Source organism: Dendrobates tinctorius, unplaced genomic scaffold (assembly GCF_039654945.1).
Source record: "Dendrobates tinctorius isolate UK_male_01 unplaced genomic scaffold, ASM3965494v1 ptg000265l, whole genome shotgun sequence".
Taxonomy (NCBI): domain Eukaryota; kingdom Metazoa; phylum Chordata; class Amphibia; order Anura; family Dendrobatidae; genus Dendrobates; species Dendrobates tinctorius.
Genome location: NW_027361932.1, coordinates 18,386,701 through 18,402,543, shown reverse-complemented (window position 1 = coordinate 18,402,543; position 15,843 = coordinate 18,386,701). Strand labels below are relative to the sequence as shown.

The 15,843-nt window shown below is 46.7% G+C and overlaps 1 protein-coding gene across 1 annotated transcript; it reads left to right on the top strand.

The window, feature by feature from the left end:
* The first annotated feature begins 5,976 nt into the window (after positions 1 to 5,976).
* Positions 5,977 to 15,201, top strand: CRKL (CRK like proto-oncogene, adaptor protein). The gene is made up of 3 exons (XM_073559189.1): positions 5,977 to 6,599; positions 8,176 to 8,641; positions 13,922 to 15,201. Exons 1-3 carry the CDS (start codon positions 6,289 to 6,291, stop codon positions 14,054 to 14,056), a joined length of 912 nt encoding a protein of 303 aa, XP_073415290.1. The 5' UTR covers positions 5,977 to 6,288; the 3' UTR covers positions 14,057 to 15,201.
* Positions 15,202 to 15,843: the final 642 nt, after the last annotated feature.

The window sequence follows — 15,843 nt, the reverse complement described above, 5'->3', positions numbered from 1 at the left end:
GCCTTGTATTGCTCATGTTTATTGTGCTTGTCTTTGTATGCCCCTTTTTCGCATGTAATGCGCCATGGAATAAACGTTGATGAGAAAGAAAAGAATACAACAGTGGCTTCCTGCTCTCTCCCTGTCACTATCCACGGCCATACCCACAACAGCCATAGTAGCCGAAGTTACGCAGGTAGTCCACTTGCTGGGATCTGGACGCTTATTGTCCCTTCAGCTGGGGCCCTTCTCTTCTGAGATCCTTGGGCCCGTGTTGCGGTCCTTAAGTCCTTTTAAGTCCTCTTGAGTCCGATGCAGCAGATCTTTTCCCAACTGTGAGTCTGGTAATGCCTCGGCTGCTACTACACATCTGCTTAGGGCTAACAAGCCTTCTGACCAGGAGCAGCAGCTTCCTCACGCCTTCATGCTGCTGGCCCAGCCCCCGACTTAACCCCTAACTGTCCCTAGCTTAACAGTAGTAATTAAAGGGTAACTCCACACAATACAGTACATAGTAAACAGGTACAACATATGGTGGTACATTTTGGGTTCACACATTGCAAACACAGCATAGGAATGCATAACATATATTACATTAGTACACTAGACATAAGCAATACAGTAAATGCACACTCCATTCATTCTATAGGGGGCTACCGAAAATAGCTGAATGCAGCTATCACTGCTCTAGACGAGATCTGCATGGAGGAATGGGCCAACATACAGTTATATTTGGACAGAGACAACATTTTTCTAATTTTGGTTTTAGACATTACCACAATGAATTTTAAACAAAACAATTCAGATGCAGTTGAAGTTCAGACTTTCAGCTTTCATTTGAGGGTATCCACATTAAAATTGAATGAAGGGTTTAGGAGTTTTAGCTCCTTAACATGTGCCACCCTGTTTTTAAAGGGACCAAAAGTAATTGGACAATTGACTCCAAGGCTATTTCATGGACAGGTGTGGGCAATCCCTTCGTTATTGCATTCTCAATTAAGCAGATAAAAGGCCTGGAGTTGATTTGAGGTGTGATGCTTGCATTTGGAAGGTTTTGCTGTGAAGGAAACATTCGGTCAAAGGAGCGCTCCATCCAAGTGAAACAAGCCATCCTTAAGCTGCAAAAACAGAAAAAACCCATCCGAGAAATTGCTACAACATTACGAGTGGCAAAATCTACAGTTTGGTACATCCTGAGAAAGAAAGAAAGAAAGAAAGAAAGCACTGGTGAACTCATCAATGCAAAAAGACCTGGATGCCCACGGAAGACAACAGTGGTGGATGATCGCAGAATAATCTCCATGATGAAGAGAAACCCCTTCACAACAGCCAACCAAGTGAACAACACTCTCCAGGAGGTAGGCGTATCAATATCCAAATCTACCATAAAGAGAAGACTGCATGAAAGTAAATACAGAGGGTTCACTGCACGATGCAAGCCACTCATAAGCATCAAGAATAAAAACGCTAGACTGGACTTTTCTAAAAAAAATCTAAAAAAGCCATCACAGTTCTGGAAGAACATTCTTTTGACAGATGAAACCAAGATCAACCTCTACCAGAATGATGGAAAGAGAAAAGTATGGCAAAGGTGTGGTACAGCTCATGATCCAAAGTATACCACATCATCTGTAAAACACGGTGGAGGCAGTGTGATGGCTTGGGCATGCATGGCTGCCAGTGGCACAGGGTGACTAGTGTTTATTGATGATGTGACACAGGACAGAAGCAGCCTACAGAATTCTGAGGTATTCAGAGCCATACTGTGTGCTCAGATCCAGCCAAATGCAGCCAAGGTGATTGGTCGTCGTTTCATACTACAGATGGACAATGACCCAAAACATAAAGCCAGCCAAAGAAACCCAGGAGTTTATTAAAGCAAAGAAGAGGAATATTCTTGAATGGCCAAGTCAGTCACCTGATCTCAAGCCAATTGAGCATGCATTTCACTTGTTAAAGACTAAACTTCAGACAGAAAGGCCCACAACCAGCAACTGAAAACCACCGCAGTGAAGGCCTGGCAGAGCATCAAAAAGGAGGAAACACAGCGTCTGGTGATGTCCATGAGTTCAAGACTTCAGGCAGTCATTGCCAACAAAGGGTTTTCAACCAAGTACTAGAAATGAACATTTTATTTACAATTATTTAATCTGTCCAATTACTTTTGGGCCCTTTAAAAACAGGGTGGCACATGTTAAGGAGCTGAAACTCCTAAACCCTTCATCCAATTTTAATGTGGATACCCCCAAATGAAAGCTGAAAGTCTGAACTTCAACTGCATCTGAATTGTTTTGTTTAAAATTCATTGTGGTAATGTCTAGAACCAAAATTAGAAAAATGTTGTCTCTGTCCAAATACATATGAACCTAACTGTACCACCAACAGTGTGTGCCAACCTTCTGAAGACTTACAGAAAACGTTTGACCTCTACATTGCCAACAAAGAATATATAACAAAATATTGAGATGAACTTTGTTAATGAACAAATACTTATTTTCCACCATAATTTGCAAAATAAATCTTGCCAAATCAGACAAGGTGATTTTCTGGATTTGTTTTCTCATTTTGACTCTCATAGTTGTGGTCTACCTATGATGTCAATTACAGGCCTCGCTCATCTTTTTAAGTGGAAGAATTTGAACAATTGGTGGCTGACTAAATACTTTTTTTCCCCACTGGATAACTACAACTACTATAACAAATATAACATGACATTCAGCTGTATGTAAACATTTTGAAAAAAAAAAGAAAAACAATAAAAAACAGTTTTTTTCCTGAAAAGGTTCACACTATTTTATTTATGCATTCAGCACAACAATAATGCACGTCTTTTACATACATATTACGCACAACTAAAACAAGTCATATTTGATTTATGGTCACTTTATGGAGGACGAAAGCAGCATCTTTTCCTTTTAGGCTGGCAGCAGTGCTGGTGGAGGACGCTGGTTCGGTAGTGGTGCTGGGGGAAGATGTTGGTTCGGTAGCGGTGCTGGCGGAGGACGCTGGTTCGGTAGCGGTGCTGGCGGAGGACGCTGGTTCGGTACCGGTGCTGACGAAGGACGTTGGTTCGGTAGCGGTGCTGGTGGAGGACGCTGGTTCGGTAGCGGTGCTGGTGGAGGACATTTGTTCGGTAGCTGTGCTGGTGGAGGACGCTGGTTTGGTGGTTCGGTAGCGGTGCTGGCGGAGGACGTTGGTTCGGTACCAGTGCTGGTGGAGGATGTTGGTTCGGTAGCGGTGCTGGCGGAGGGCGTTGGTTCAGTAGCTGTGCTGGTGGAGGATGTTGGTTCGGTAGCGGTGCTGGCGGAGGACGCTGGTTCGGTAGCGGTGCTGGCGGAGGACGCTGGTTCGGTAGCGGTGCTGGCGGAGGACGCTGGTTCGGTACCGGTGCTGGCGGAGGACGCTGGTTCGGTACCGGTGCTGGCGGAGGATGTTGGTTCGGTAGCGGTGCTGGTGGAGGACGCTGGTTCGGTAGTGGTGCTGGTGGAGGACATTTGTTCGGTAGCTGTGCTGGTGGAGGATGCTGGTTTGGTGGTTCGGTAGCGGTGATGGCGGAGGATGTTGGTTCGGTAGCGGTGCTGGCGGAGGACGGTGGTTCGGCAGCGGTGCTGGCGGAGGACGTTGGTTCGGTACCGGTGCTGGCGGAGGATGTTGGTTCGGTAGCGGTGCTGGTGGAGGACGCTGGTTCGGTAGTGGTGCTGGTGGAGGACATTTGTTCGGTAGCTGTGCTGGTGGAGGATGCTGGTTTGGTGGTTCGGTAGCGGTGATGGCGGAGGATGTTGGTTCGGTAGCGGTGCTGGCGGAGGACGGTGGTTCGGTAGCGGTGCTGGCGGAGGACGTTGGTTCAGTAGCAGTGCTGCTGGAGGCTGTGGTTTCGCTTGCTTCAGCATGCTGCAGGATACTTTGAGCAATGGCTGCTGCTCCTTCACTTCTGGGGTTCAATTTTCTCCTTTCTATATATGGCCTAATAAGGGATATTCCTAATTCTTCCAGAAACAGTCTTCTTTTACGTAGCTTATTTCTGTTCCAATCGGGCTCTATTTCACACCATAAGACAAATGCATTGTATGCGGACACATCAAGAATATTATAAAAAACAATCATTGGCCACCGATTGGTTTTGCATTTGCCTGTACAAGTAATTATCAGTTGATCTGGTGTACCAGCGGTCCGTCTTGTGGCATTGTAATATCATATCTGGCTTTGTCTTCACGATTGCTGATTGCTTTGTCCTGGTGCATCGTGCTCATCAGAATGACTGGTTTAATTTTTATTTTTTTTTTGGAATGTAAGAAACCACGGTTGTATCTCCTTTAAAGTAAAAATAGAACTCTTTTCACGTCAGCTTTTCCCAGTACTAGAACCAAGTAACACAAAGAAATTTAAAAAAAAAAAGATCTTGTTTCTTTAAGGCTGTGTGCACACGTAGCGATTTTTAAGCGTTTTTGCCGCGATTTTCGGCGCGAAAACGCTTAAAAATCGTGTACAGAACGCACCCCATGCATTCCTATGGCATTCCGCACATGCTGTGCTAATGCTGCGCTTTTTTCCGCGGCGGAATCGCATCGCGGAAAAAATCGCAGCATGCTCATTCTTTGTGCGGAATCGCAAAGAATTGCCGCGATTCCGCACCCATAGGAATGCATGAGAATCGCTTACTTCCCGCATCTGGCTATGCCCACCATGCGGGAAGTTAAGCGTCTCATGTGCGGTTGGTACCCACGGTGTGGAGGAGAGGAGACTGTCCTCCAGGCCCTGGGTACCATACCCCTGTAAAAAAAAGAATAAAAAATAAAAAATCGGGGTATATTTACCTTCCGGCGTCCCGCGCTGCATTCCTGGCCTAAGCGTTCCAAGTAATGCCTTGCGGCACCGTCCAGTGATGACGTAGTCTCGCGTGACTCTAGCGGTCTTGCGAGATCGCTATAGCAACGCGAGACTACGTCATCACAGGTCTCGCAAGGCATTACTGGGAACGCTGTGGCCCGGGAATGCAGCGCGGGACGCCGGAAGGTAAATATACCCCGATTTTTTTATTTTTTTTAGCATTTTAACATTCTATCTTTTACTATTGAAGCCGCATAGGCGGCCTCAATAGTAAAAACCTGGTCACACATGTCAAACACTATGTTTGACGAGTGTGACCAACCTGTCAATCACTTTCCAAGCGATGCTTCAAATCGCTTGGAAAGTGCTTGAATATCGCACGCGAAAATCGCGGCAAAATCGCGATCATAATCGCGGTGAAATCGCGCGGAAAAAAACGCGCGATTTCTGGGAAGGAGTCGGGTTTTTAGTAAGCGTTTTAAAACGCTACGTGGGCACATAGCCTTACAGTATGCAATCTTGGAAACGGAATGGATTTATGTGTAGAGGAACAGCAGGGTAAGATACAGCGGAAAAAAAACGCACAGAACTGTACCGAAAGCCAATGTGTACGGCTTTACTGAAAGCGTGCGGAAATCTGCACGCCCCAACAACTGAATCACTCGGTAAACCATAGTAGACGCAATAAATAGTCCCAAGAAATCAGAACTTTATTTTACCGAAAACATGGCAGGCGATCAGTATAAAAGGCTAGCACTGACTGAACAGCAGAGTTACAAGGGTACAGTCCAGTTTTATGGGGTCGCTTGGTCATAGATTTTAGGGAGAAGTTTGTGACTCCTCGAATCAATCATGGCTGATCCTACACATGGCCCCGGTGTCACCTCCACGTCCTCAGCGCTAGCATCCCCGGCCGCACACCGAACGCTTCCTGCAATTGTCCCATTCACACACACACTAAATTTAAAGACTGATGTAATCTATTGGTGACACTGACGTCACTAGCTGAGACCGCCCTGCAGGGCACGGCAACCAATAGGAAGGTAGAACATTTAACGTTCGCTGACGTCGAAGCCTAGCGGCGTGTAATTGGCTGCCCGGGCAGGTAGCTGGTAGGACGACCATATGAATACGCGCGCTCACGTCTGCCCCAGTCTAGTGACAGCAGCAGCGTCCAATGGTGGGAAAGCGCCTGGCTCCTGATTGGCTGCCGCTCGGCGATGACGCGTTTCCGCTTGGCTGTATGTGAAAGCCTGCAGTCCCTCCGCCATCTTTACTGTCTCCCCAGTAGTCTCGTAGAGCAGAGCAGGGAGGGGACCCGAGGCGGGTGATCTCCAGACCCCGCGGGCCTGACAGGACCTGCAGCTTCCGCCGTGGCCATGAAACCCAGAGCAGCCGAGGGAGCCGCCTGTCAGTAGCCGCCTCAGCCCTCTCTCCTCTCACAACCGTTAGCTCCAATTGTCCCAGGCGACTGCGCTCATCATGTCGTCCGCTCGCTTTGACTCGTCGGATCGTTCGAGCTGGTACTTCGGGCCGGTGTCGCGACAGGAGGCTCAGACGCGGCTGCAGGGACAGCGACACGGGGTGTTCCTGGTCCGGGACTCGTCCACCTGCCCCGGGGATCACGTGCTGTCCGTCTCCGAGAACTCGCGGGTGTCGCACTACATCATCAACTCTCTGCCCGGACGGCGCTTCAAGATCGGGGACCAGGAGTTCGACAACTTACCGGCCCTGCTGGACTTCTACAAGATCCACTACCTGGACACCACCACCCTGATCGAGCCGGCCCCCAGGTGAGTGATCGGCACTGCCCTGGCATAGGGGTAAGTGCCCACCACTGGTGCCCCCACCAATCTCCAGACCTGGGTGGTCGATCATTCGCACGTCGGCTCTATTCGCCTATAATGGGACCAGAGGACGCTGTCTGCCGTCCTTCAGGCCCCGTAGCGATAAATGGGGCAGTGCACATGATTGGTCAGGTTCTTGGACTTAGTTGGACCCCCAGTGATTGGGAAGATATCTGCTATGCCATGGGTAGGGGATAACGTCCGCGTGTGAGAATACCATCTAAGCTTTGTGGCTTTTTCCTGACTGTCATGGGGCACGACTGCTCCTGGACGCCCTGTCTCCAGCATTGGCAGTGGGGTCTACCCTGGAGAGGAGACAGGCCGGTACCTATAGGCTACAGCAGAAAGTCTCATATTTCTTGCGTTATGGCTGATTCAGGACTGTAGTGGCACAGCCGGCTCCGGATTCTGCTCCATGGACAGTCATTGTAACATTGAGATCCCTCTCTTGCGCCTCTGACATCGCCATGTAGCCCCAGGCCTGTGATTGGATGTGGCCCCCTTTTTAAGTCTACGATGGCGCATTCAGACGTCCGCACAACCCTGAGATCGGACAGCAATGCACGGACTGACCCCGGTGTGACAGCCTCATCTCTCTGACCCTGTCGCGCTCGGTTTGGCAGTCCGCGCATTGCTGTCCGGATATCTGAATGCTCTCCCATTACTGACCCCTTACTGCTGTCCTGTATCTTCGGCGGAGCATATTGGGAGTTGGAGTTGTCCCTTGCTGCGGGCCTCCGCTGTAGTCTCTGGGGTAAATTGTATAAGTTGTTACTGTGTAACTATGTAAATTGTTGCTCTGCTGTGTACACAGGCAGCAGCAGGTTTACACTTGGCAGTGCTGGCTGCCATTCTTGGGCATTCCCAGATATCTGTGTTTCCACTCTTTGCTGCCGGCATCATTACTCCCTACTTAGTTCATTGACACAATACAAGTTGCTGATGCGGAGATTGCTGGTTTCACATCCCTGGTGCTAATCTGCTGAGCCGTTCCTGCTGCTGGGAGCCGGCGCTTACATTAAACCAATCAATAGTGTCTGGCATACTGGATGTGCTCGAACAGCGGCCTTCGCATTGTTGTCCGTTTTTCCGACAGCCCTCCGGACTGCGGTGCACTTTGCTCCCTGGGACCACTGCATTGCATCACTCTTGGCAGCTGGGCACGTTGTCAAGGTATCGGGAGCGTGTAGCCGCACATGGACCCGAGCGAGCAGCTGGCGTAATCCGAGGCTGATGCCTTTAGCTTCTCCTAATCTGATAATTGAATTAGATGCCTCTTATTATTGTATTTATTTGCTAAACCCGTTTCCAGAATGTGATTACTCGGATTTCGAGTCCTTGTTATCTGAGCCTTGTTTTGCCTGACACGCGAGTCTCTGATCCATCATCCCCCTTATAGTAAGGACACAGGAAACGAGTCTTGAGTTAGTCTGCCGGGAATGTGACGGACTCTGCCCAGGTAGGCTTGGCGCGGTCTTGGGTCATCCGCTTCGAGTTAACATTTCATTTCTGTTTTTAACAGATATCCAAGCCCACCGGTGGGGACTGGCCCTGCCCCCGGTGTACATGCAACGGAGGAGAATTTGGAGTGTGTGCGGACTCTTTATGACTTCCCTGGGAATGATGCTGAGGACCTTCCTTTTAAAAAAGGTGAAATGTTAATAATTGTAGAAAAGCCTGAGGAACAATGGTGGAGTGCCCGAAACAAGGACGGTCGTGTTGGGATGATCCCAGTGCCCTATGTGGAGAAGCTGCCTCGTGTGTTTCTTCAAGGAATGATGGGCAACAGGAATTCAAATAGCTATGGCATCCCTGAGCCAGCACATGCCTATGCACAGCCTCAGACTCCCAGCCCTCTGCCTGCCTCTTCTACCCCTCCAGGCGCTGTCATCACCCCATTACCATCCACGCAGAATGGACCTGTCTATGCTAAAGCCATTCAGAAGCGAGTTCCTTGCGCTTATGATAAGACAGCCCTTGCGTTAGAGGTGAGTCCTGTATATTGTACCTGAGAGGTTGTTTTTTTCCAGAGCGGTCACTGGCTTTTTTTTTTTTTTCATTGCAAAAGTTAATGACTTATTGATTCTCAGTTCATTATGTCTTTGGTAAAGAGCAGCAGTTGTGGAATGGTTTAATGCAATGAAAACAAGCCAGATAAATTAAATCCGCCCCTATCCTGTGCCACACACTTGTTCCTGATCACTGCCTGTTACTGTTACCCCGAGCCCATGAGAAGAGGTGTAAGTTTAGGTAACTTATATTTGACAGACTTTGGATATTGACCAACCTTTACATGTGTGTAATTTAATTTCCATATTTGTAATTAAGGCCACGTTCAGTATTTGGTCAGTATTTTACATCAGTATTTGGAAGCCAAAACCAGGAGTGGGTGATAAATCCAGAAGTGGTGTCGTGTTTCTATTATACTTTCTATCTGATTGTTCCTCTCCTGGTTTTTCTTACAAATACGGTTGTAAAATACTGAACGTGTGACTGTGGCCTAAATCTGAACGGATGATTTATCTGTGGACATTCATATCATAGATGTTGTGTGTACAGGATGTGCCATAAGTGTTCATTATATGGGAGTTTCGTAGCTGAAAGGTGGCTGATGGCAGCTGGGAATAGAAGCCTGGCTGCACATCTGATTTCTCATTATTTCTGACTATTGATGTTCTCCATCATCAAAAGTAGCAAAGCCACTGGCTGGCACATAAAACCCTTGAGTGTTTGTGTCTTTAAAGGGCCTCTGTCAGCATATCATAACTGTTCACCCCAATAGCAGGCGCTGTATGCTTCACAGTGGGGACAAACATTTATATACACCATCACACCTGCTTGGTTTCCATCTATCGCCTCCATTCTCTGGTTCTTTGAAGCCTGAGCTGTCAATCAAAGAAAGGAGGTGGAGATATAGGGAAAACCGATAGGTGGGAAGGTGTATATTAAGGATTGGCCCCACTGTTACGCACACAGCAGCAGGGCTTAGTTTGACCCGTCATTCTGTACGGACAGTCCCTTTTAAAGCCTTGTTTAGGCACCTGTATTTCACGGTCCATATATTGACCCCAATACCTGTAGTGACCATAGGTCACCTGTCCTAAGCTGACAGCCTCATAAATTCCTATGATGCTGTGTGTTCATATCATGCGATCTGCAGTCCGTCCCAATATCATGGACTGTGAGATACAGCCGTCTGAACCAGCACAGCCTCATACATACCTGTGAGGCTGTAAGTTCATGTTAGGAGACCGGAGACTAGTCTGTGTCAGTCCTTACTGAGACCATGAAATGCAGCTGTCTAAACCAAAAGAGCAATATATATGCCTGTGAGGCTGTACGTTTGGGTCACGAGACCTGCGACTAGTCAATCTGTCAGTCCTTACTGAGACCATGAAATTCAGCTGTCTAAACCAAAAGATTTCATTATTATGCTATATTATATTCCTATGAGGTGAGATCGGGAGACCCGGGCTCAGTCCTGGCATTTTGATCGGTCTAACACTTGTAGGTTTAAGGTTGTGTGGCTGCATAAAGATTTCTAACACTCCCTTATAATTAGGTCTGTGCCATCTTATTATATCAAGTGTGCCAATTAGTACCATAATCACGCAGGTCTCCCAGGAGGCCTATTCTAATTAGGTTGCCGGCTGGGAAGAATGAAGCACTTTGGAAGGTTAACAAGTAGGTCGGTTGTTTTAAGTGAACTCCCAATGAGCATCTTAGCGCTCCATAGTCTCAGCTTCTTCTAATGCTAATAGTTGTAAACATTAGACAGCTTCTTTTTAGTGGTGTGGGGGTAATATCTGTTGGATGTTGTATTATGTGATCTCCCAAACTTGCAGAGTAGGACACAACCATGTCAGTCAGCTTTTTGTATTTGGCCATGTAGGTGTAATAACGTCCATAAATGCATGTCACATGTAAGCCTAGCCATGTCTGAAATCCTCACACTGCATTTTTGTTACTGTTGAATTTAACTATAGACCTCCTCACCTCCCCCCATTTATCCCTTGAGTCCATCCTTATAGGTTGGACTTTTTTGCCTTTTTTCATTGCATGGAGGATTGCAGAGGGCTGTGCTATTCCATATAATGGCATTTAGTAAAAAAAAAATAAAAATATGTACATATAAATTTCCATGTTCGGTTTGACACGTGTGAGTAGTGGGAACATCAGTGAAAGGGAAATGTAGTATTTCTGTTCTGCCGGCTTCTCCACCCAGTGATGATTGTTCTCCGTCAGAGGATCGGAGCCTGGGGTTATCAGACAGACCAGTTTGGGTGAGTCAGTGGGCAGAAAGCGCTGGCTCTATTGGTAATATATAGTAAGAGGAGGAAGTGACACATGGCAGAAGAGCGCCTCTGACTCGCGAGTAATGTGCACGCTCAGGTCGGACAGGGAGGCTTCTGTGGATTTTTCTGAGTCACTTTTCCCTCCCTGAAGGCACGGATTCCAGTAATAACCATTGGGCGGCCGATCACAGCAAGCTACCTGCTGGCTTCTGACGGGTGTGGTGTAAACCTGTCTCCTAACAACCAGGATTTCTAGTAAAGAAGAGAAGTGAGTCCGGGCTTGTTGTCGCATTTCCCCAAGGACGCCTTTGTTTTGTGCAAAGTGTTTTTAATAATAATAATAATCTTTATTTTTATATAGCGCTAACATATTCCGCAGCGCTTTACAGTTTGCACATATTATCATCACTGTCCCCGATGGGGCTCACAGTCTAAATTCCCTAGCAGTATGTCTTTGTCTTTTGCCCCACAACTTTATATTGTACTGCTATTGCTGCACTTTTGTGATGTGGTATCTGCACCACAAATCCACGACGCGTGATCTTGGCCTAAAATCACTGCATAGACGTACTGGAAGAAATGATTCTCAGAAAGTAATTAGCATATTTCAGTATGATGGAAGCCTAATGGCTACGTGTCATCACAGGTTGTAAGAACGTACTCCGCTAAGGATGGGGCCAAAGGTTGGTGCACCATGTCCGCACACGGTCGGGAGTTGTGAACAGTTTCTATAGTTTGTAAAAGGTTACAGTATAATGCTGATGAAGCCTAACCTGGTTCTGTAGAAATCTCGTCACAGTAAATCTTATCTTGTTGTCCTTGTGTTGGAGGGTATGTTCATACGTTGAGTTTTTGCAGCGTTTTTTCTGCACAAAAAAACGCATCTCGTGGCCACAGCCGCTTCGCACTCACGCTTCATCTGACCAGAGTCCACGCGAAGCTGCTGTTACCTGGTCCTACGCTCTGTCTCTCCCGTGATGTGCACTGTATTTATTTTGGAAGTATAGTGTTTTATGTAGCTTGGTGAGTGCCATAATTTCTTCTGTCATTATTAAAAAGTATTGTTGTTCAGAAATCTCATTAATTTTGTTGGTGCTGTAAAAATGTTTTTTTTTTTTTTGTTTTTTATTTTGGGAATTGGAGTGTCATGTTTTAGTAAAGCTGCTGTGTTTTTGATACTTCTTGGTATTTGGCTTTGACACAACTTTGATAGTCATGTATATTGCATGCATTTAGTGTGTTTTTGCATATGCATTGTTTTTTTTTTCGTATTTATTGCATATTTGTGGGGGAGATCTGAACGTAAAACTTTGCGCACCTGGAAGAGAATTTGACATGTTATGGAATTGAAACCCATTACGCAGGTCAATTTACGCCGAGTGAAAAATTAATCACTGTGGGTCATGAGATTTCTAGAAATCGCATCCTCTGTGCTGGAACTGTAAGATGCTGTAATTGTTTTGGGGGGCATGTGGCTAGATCTCTTTGGGGGGGGGGGGGGGATGTGGATAGATCTTTGAATTAGAGCCAAATACTTTGGCGTACCAAAGACAACTGCAGCAGATTACATGAGACTCCCATACACAGTAGATGGTCAGTGAGTGTGGTTGACATTTAAAGGGATTAGCACACCAGTGTAAACATTGCTCCATTTGCTGTGTAGTGGCCGATCCCCAGTACTGTACCTTGTCTTCCATACACTTGTATAGGACAAGGTGACGTACCTGGGAGCGTCCACCTACAATATATGGAGCCAGAATTGCGCAACTCCATAGATTTGGCCACCGACAAAGCAGATTACAGCTGATCTGTGGGGTTAAGGGCCTGTCACACTAAGCAATATCGCTGTGTCTGATACTTGCCTCCGACCACTCCCCCGCTGCTGATCGCGTGAGAACGTCCTGGACAGTTTCTCACCGTCAGCTTCCTGCTGTGGAGACGAGAGACGCGTGGACGCGGGCGGGAGGACGTCAGGATCGCCTCGTCTGACAGGTAAGTAGCGATTCCCCCCCCCCGACCCCTGCTATGTCGCTGGTGAGATCTGCCTGTGGCAGCTCACTAGCGACCACTTAGTGATGCACCAGCGATCCTGACCGCGTCATATCGCTGGTCGGGATCGCTGGTGCATCACTAAGTGTGACAGTACCTTTAGTCAGACCCACACCAATCTGATAATACTGACCTATCCTAATAGGGCACCATTGTTTTATCCCCCAAACTAATTTGTTGTGTTTTTAAGGATTTTAACAGGCCAAACACACAGCTTTTGGCTGACAGTAGTTCTCTACACTGACCGCTGTACTCACATGCATGGGAGTAATTCGCTGCCTGACACATCTCCATCTACTCGGCACACGTGCACGGCCGATTGTGCATATATATGGAAGGGTCAGGGCTTTTGGCAAAGTAATGTTCGGCCGGCAACAATCAAATGTGTATGACTAGCTTGGATCCGTCATACACATGAGACTACCGTCGTCAGCCTGACTCTTTGGCCAACTATGTGATGTTTGTGAGGAGGACCTCCAGGTTCAGACAGACGAAAATGAGGCAAAATTGAAACGTTATACCCTTTCGTTCCCCCCTGGGGATGAGCTTCCACTATAGATGTCTGACAGCAGCTTATTCCCCTCTTCCCATTGAAAACCAACAAACGCTGCAGAACCGAAGGTCCCTGTGCATGGGGGGAGATTGGGAGCTTTACCAGTCAGTCAGTTTAACGTATCCCTGTTAACTTTGCATAGTACATTTGTCTAGATTATAGGGGTCTCCTGGTAACCAGATCAGTGGGCCCCCTGCTACTGAGACACTGCAGTGGTACTCAGGAGGGATGTTTAGTCAGATGGGACAGTAATCCAGTTATGACTGATCTTTCATCTATTCTATTTCTAGAATTATAGTCCTAATTTCACTGCACGTAATTTACATATCTTCTGCTGACAATTTTTTTTTTTTTTTTTTCCCCCCTCTTAGGTGGGAGACCTAGTGAAAGTGACCCGGATGAATATTAACGGCCAATGGGAAGGAGAAGTGAATGGCCGAAAAGGGCTTTTTCCCTTCACACATGTGAAAATAATTGACCCTCAGAATCCGGATGATAACGAGTGACTGGTCCCAGTCTCCTCGCGGCTTGTTTTGTTCATTTTTCCTCCTTCCAGGTCCTTTGAAGCTTCTCTGGCCTATTCAACTCGAGCGTTCAGCTGCCTGGTTATTTGACACTTCTGAAAATAACGCGCCGCGAGTTCACCTACTGACGCATGTAACATAGCTGTGTTTGTCCATGATGCAGAGCTGCTGCTTACCCACGTGTCCAAGGGTCTGAACAAGCTTACATAGACATGCCTTGCTGCCAGCCGCTAATCCCGTTACCGCGGAGAACAATACGTGGCGGCATTCCGAACCTTAGGGTTGGGGTTTTTTTTTCCTCTTGAACTATTTTAAGTCATGCCTAACTAATTCATGTTTTATTGACTCACACATTGCTACAAAATAGTGATTTCTAGAAATGACCTGCTTCAGTAATTTTTGATAAGAGATTATCTGCCCGATCTGTTGTGATCTCTACAGTCCCTGTTGCTTGTGGGGAGGTGTAAGTGTGTGATAGTTAACCTGAGGCCTTTATTTATACCGCAAACCATGGCAATTGTCGTTCTGTGCAGGAATTCAAGATGACTACTTCCCCTTTCAAACGCAGAGTCCTGTCGCTGCACTAGAAAGCTGCCACCTGCCTGCGCCGCCAGCGATGATTGGGATTCCACTTTTCTATTGCGCTCTGTTGCAGCGTGATTCTTCTCTAAACTTCTTGGTGCCATTATCAGTTTGTACTGTGAGGTGTTTAGCGGGTAGATCTTAGGGAATCTCCTTTTAGTGAATGTGATTTTTCTGGACTTTTTGGTTTCCATCATCAGGATGATAATGGCCTAACCTCTCCTCCATTGTCGAATGTCCTTTATTGCCTAAGAATCCTCTATTTAATAGTTTCTGCATGTGTTCCGATCGGCTGGATATCCCAGATCCATTTATTTTTAACTCCTTTGTTGGCCTTTTTATGCAGGAGGGCACTAGTGCTCTGCTGCAGCGGTATAGCACAAAAGGAGGAAACGGATTCTCACACAATGAGCCAACTCCTTACGTTTGTCCGAATCTTGTTTTGCCCACTCTTCCTGGAACGCTGCAGAAAGACTATGCAAGGGAGGATAATTGCCTTGGCTCCATACTTAGGGGTCTTAAATCTAATTTCCAGGCCTCTCCGGCAGCAAGAGTTGGTTTTCCTCCGTTTGGAGGACTAAGAAACCGAGAGCATCGCCTGTTCAGGATCACAAGAAGTAGTCGGCCCTTGTGACCCAGATCAGGTTGTGATGGGAGCATTGGCTCTTCTTGCTGCTTTATTCTGGTTTGTGTTGGGTCTAGAACATTTCCAGCAGCTACAAGTCAGCGAGTCGCCACATCGGCCATGCTCTGCATTTGATTTTTTTTTTTACATTTTCTGGTTGTTTACGAATCCAACAAATGTCGAAAGGGAATCTGTCACTTGGGACAATTTGCTCACGGAGGGCAATGTCTCATTTTATTTTTGTAAAGGGAGGTTAAACTATGTCTGTGCCATTTGTTTTGCTTGTAAATTGTAATTTTATATTGTATTTACCTTTTACAGGAGGGATGTTAAGTTTTCAGTTTCAATGTAATTAACATTTTTAACTGTTTTTTCCAAGCCATTGACGTCAACAAGTTCATGAGCAGCAGGTTTTCTTCCTTCGTGATGTGTTCTCTGTAAATGGTTAGAGGGGCGGCCCCGAAAGGTTCCCGTGCTTCGATGGGTTACATAGAATTCACCTTATTGTAGGTGTACGCTTTTTAACTTGATTTTTGTTTTTGAAGGGGGAAGAAATCATAGC